The sequence below is a fragment of the Fonticula alba genome, assembly GCF_000388065.1.
Source record: "Fonticula alba strain ATCC 38817 unplaced genomic scaffold supercont2.1, whole genome shotgun sequence".
NCBI classification, from domain to species: domain Eukaryota; order Rotosphaerida; family Fonticulaceae; genus Fonticula; species Fonticula alba.
The window spans coordinates 2,078,932-2,081,358 of NW_009242971.1; the positions used below are offsets into that span (position 1 = coordinate 2,078,932).

At 67.4% G+C, this 2,427-nt stretch overlaps 1 protein-coding gene across 1 annotated transcript in view; it reads left to right on the forward strand.

Annotated features, from left to right (window-relative positions):
- Positions 1-2,197: 2,197 nt before the first annotated feature.
- Positions 2,198-2,427, forward strand: part of H696_00458 (hypothetical protein) — a 3,522-nt gene continuing 3,292 nt past the window's right edge. The window contains exon 1 of the mRNA XM_009494313.1: positions 2,198-2,403. Coding sequence (XP_009492588.1) covers positions 2,332-2,403 — 72 coding nt within the window. The 5' untranslated portion in view covers positions 2,198-2,331. The remainder of the gene's footprint in view (positions 2,404-2,427) is intronic.

A 2,427-nucleotide genomic window follows, 5' to 3' on the forward strand; every position in this document is an offset into this window, starting at 1 on the left:
GGGGGGGGGGGGTGGGGGGGGGACAGATGGTTGGCCCCCGGTCGCTTCCCGCGCGCAGGAGGAATCCCCCAAACAACGCCCCGACCGGCGAGAAAAACAACAAGAACATGAGGCAACAACACGGCGTGGCCAGCCGGGGGGGGGTGGGGGGGGGGACGTTCCGCGCATGCCAGCCGGGATGCCACCCCCGGGCCAGCTAACCTGGTGGGCGCTTAATAGGATCCGCGGCGTGGCTCGCGGTCGGCCCCACAGCCCCCGCTCCCCCCCCCCCCCCATTCTGCTTCCTTGTCTTGGCTCTCAGGGGTCAACCCAGCGGCGCCTGGCGGTTGACCCCGACGAAAGGCCAACACACGCGCGCCCACACACGGGGAAGATCCCCCAAGCCGGTCGGGAACCGGGGGGGGGGGGGGGTCTTTGCGTGGCTCGTCGGGCAGCCAGACCGCCAGTGCGTCGCGCCCTCCGCAAGGAGAAGACCTTCGCCCTCCCGCCCCCCCCCCAACCAGCCGCTCGCCGACCGAGGAGCATCCAAGGTGCGAACCTGTGCAGGCAAGGCCGATGCATACGCCTCCGGGCGGATGTTCGCTGGGGCAGACATTCCCGGGTCGGCGATGCTCCCAACGTATTCCTGCCGGTATTGACCGGCGGGATGCGTGTCTCTTGTTCTCTCTTCCACATTTCGGCCCCCGTCCTCGGGCCCACAGGCAAGGGATCGGCCCTCCTGAGGAGAGGGGCGCCGGCGGGGCGGGGAGGCGGATGGATCACCACATGCCGAGATGGAATTCGCCCCGCGTCCCCCTGGCGTCTCACAGGCCACCTTCCCCCGCTGCGCCAGAGGGGGGGATGTCACACATTATTCCAGACCACCTGAGAAAGGGGACTGAGGGGGGGGGGGGGGCGGGGGGGCGGGGCAAAAGCCCCCACTGCACCCGATCGTGCCCAAGCGCGGCGGCGGTTGGCTACAATGCGGGGGCCGGACCGTCCCCCCTCCCCGGCCGGCCAGGTTGGGCTGGCCAATGGGAATATATCCCCTGCGCCCCCCCGCCCCCGCCCTGGCCCCAGCGTGCCTGAATCCCCCTGCGCCACTCTGCCAGGGCGGAAATATCCTGCCGGACTGGCCTGTGCACGCGCGCGCGCGCGCGCGCCTGTGCCCTCCACCCCTCTTCCCTCATGCACCTGGCCGGCCCAGCCCGGCCCAGCGTGCAGGCGCGCTACTGGGTAACCCTCGGCGCGGCAGGCCGCCCGACGGCGCAAAAGGTATGCACCGACCATACCCCGAGCATGCGACAGAGGGTTTTGATCGTTGGTCACGCGGTGGTTTCGAGTTTACGTTCTGGTGTTAATTCTCTTTGTCTCCTCGTCGCCCGTTTTCGCAAAGTCCGCCCAACAGAATCCCCCACCTTTTTGTCTGTTTCGTCGCGCCGCCGCCTCCGTGCGCCTGGGCCTGTGCGTTCGGAGACACGACACACGCATACACATGCATCCACACCTATACACACACACACATGCCGTACTTTGCGTTCTGCCAGAATGGATGGACCACTGGCAGAGGGCCTCATATCCAAATTGGGGGAAAACAAAGACCCAATCCCCCCCGCCCCCCGCCCCTGACCGTTGTTGCTGCGTTCGTCTGTTCAGCAGTTGAGGCCGACCGCGGCCGGCAATCGGAGGACCCCAGCGCCCCCTGCCAGGTCGCGCTACTGGCCCGGGCGTGTTCTGGCCTTATTTTTCCAATATTATTGTCCCCATTTCCCCCCTCCTATCCCCCCCCCCCCCCCAAAGGGGCGTGGGCACGGGTGTCTGGATCCAATTACTCCCACTGTGGGCCGCCCCCCCCCTTTGTGGAGGGGGAATAAAACGCGATCAGACCACCGCAATCCAGGGCGGGGGGCGACGGGGGGCGCATTTACACGAGCACACGCAGGCACATCCGGAAAAGTACCTCGGCCCCCTCGAGTAGCATGAGCATGCCGGCGCGTGCCCCTGCGCGATTTCTCGACATCATCCTGCCTCCATCTGCCGAAGGTCCCGGGCGGTGCCTTTCTCGGCAGACCGGGCGGAGGACTGGCCCCAGGGCTTCCTGGCCAATGGAGGGGGGGGGAGTAGCTCTTGCCTCCGGAAAGGGAATGGGCACCTGCCTGGCGGGCATCTTTCGGCATGCTGAGCTCCGATTGCTCTGGCCCGATGAAAAGCAGGCGTGCCGCGATCTTCCAACTCGGAGCGCAGGAGACTTCTTCCCTCTCCCCAGCCTTGCCCGCCTCCCGTCCACCACAGGGACTACGCCCCCGCCCCGCAGCCGGCCACGACCACCTATCTCGCGCCCTGTCCCGCCCGATGGAAGCCACCAACCCGATCAAGGAGGCGTATGCCTACCTTCGGTACCAGGCCAACAACTTCTTCCTCCCGGTTCGTCGGCCCCCCCCCCCCCCC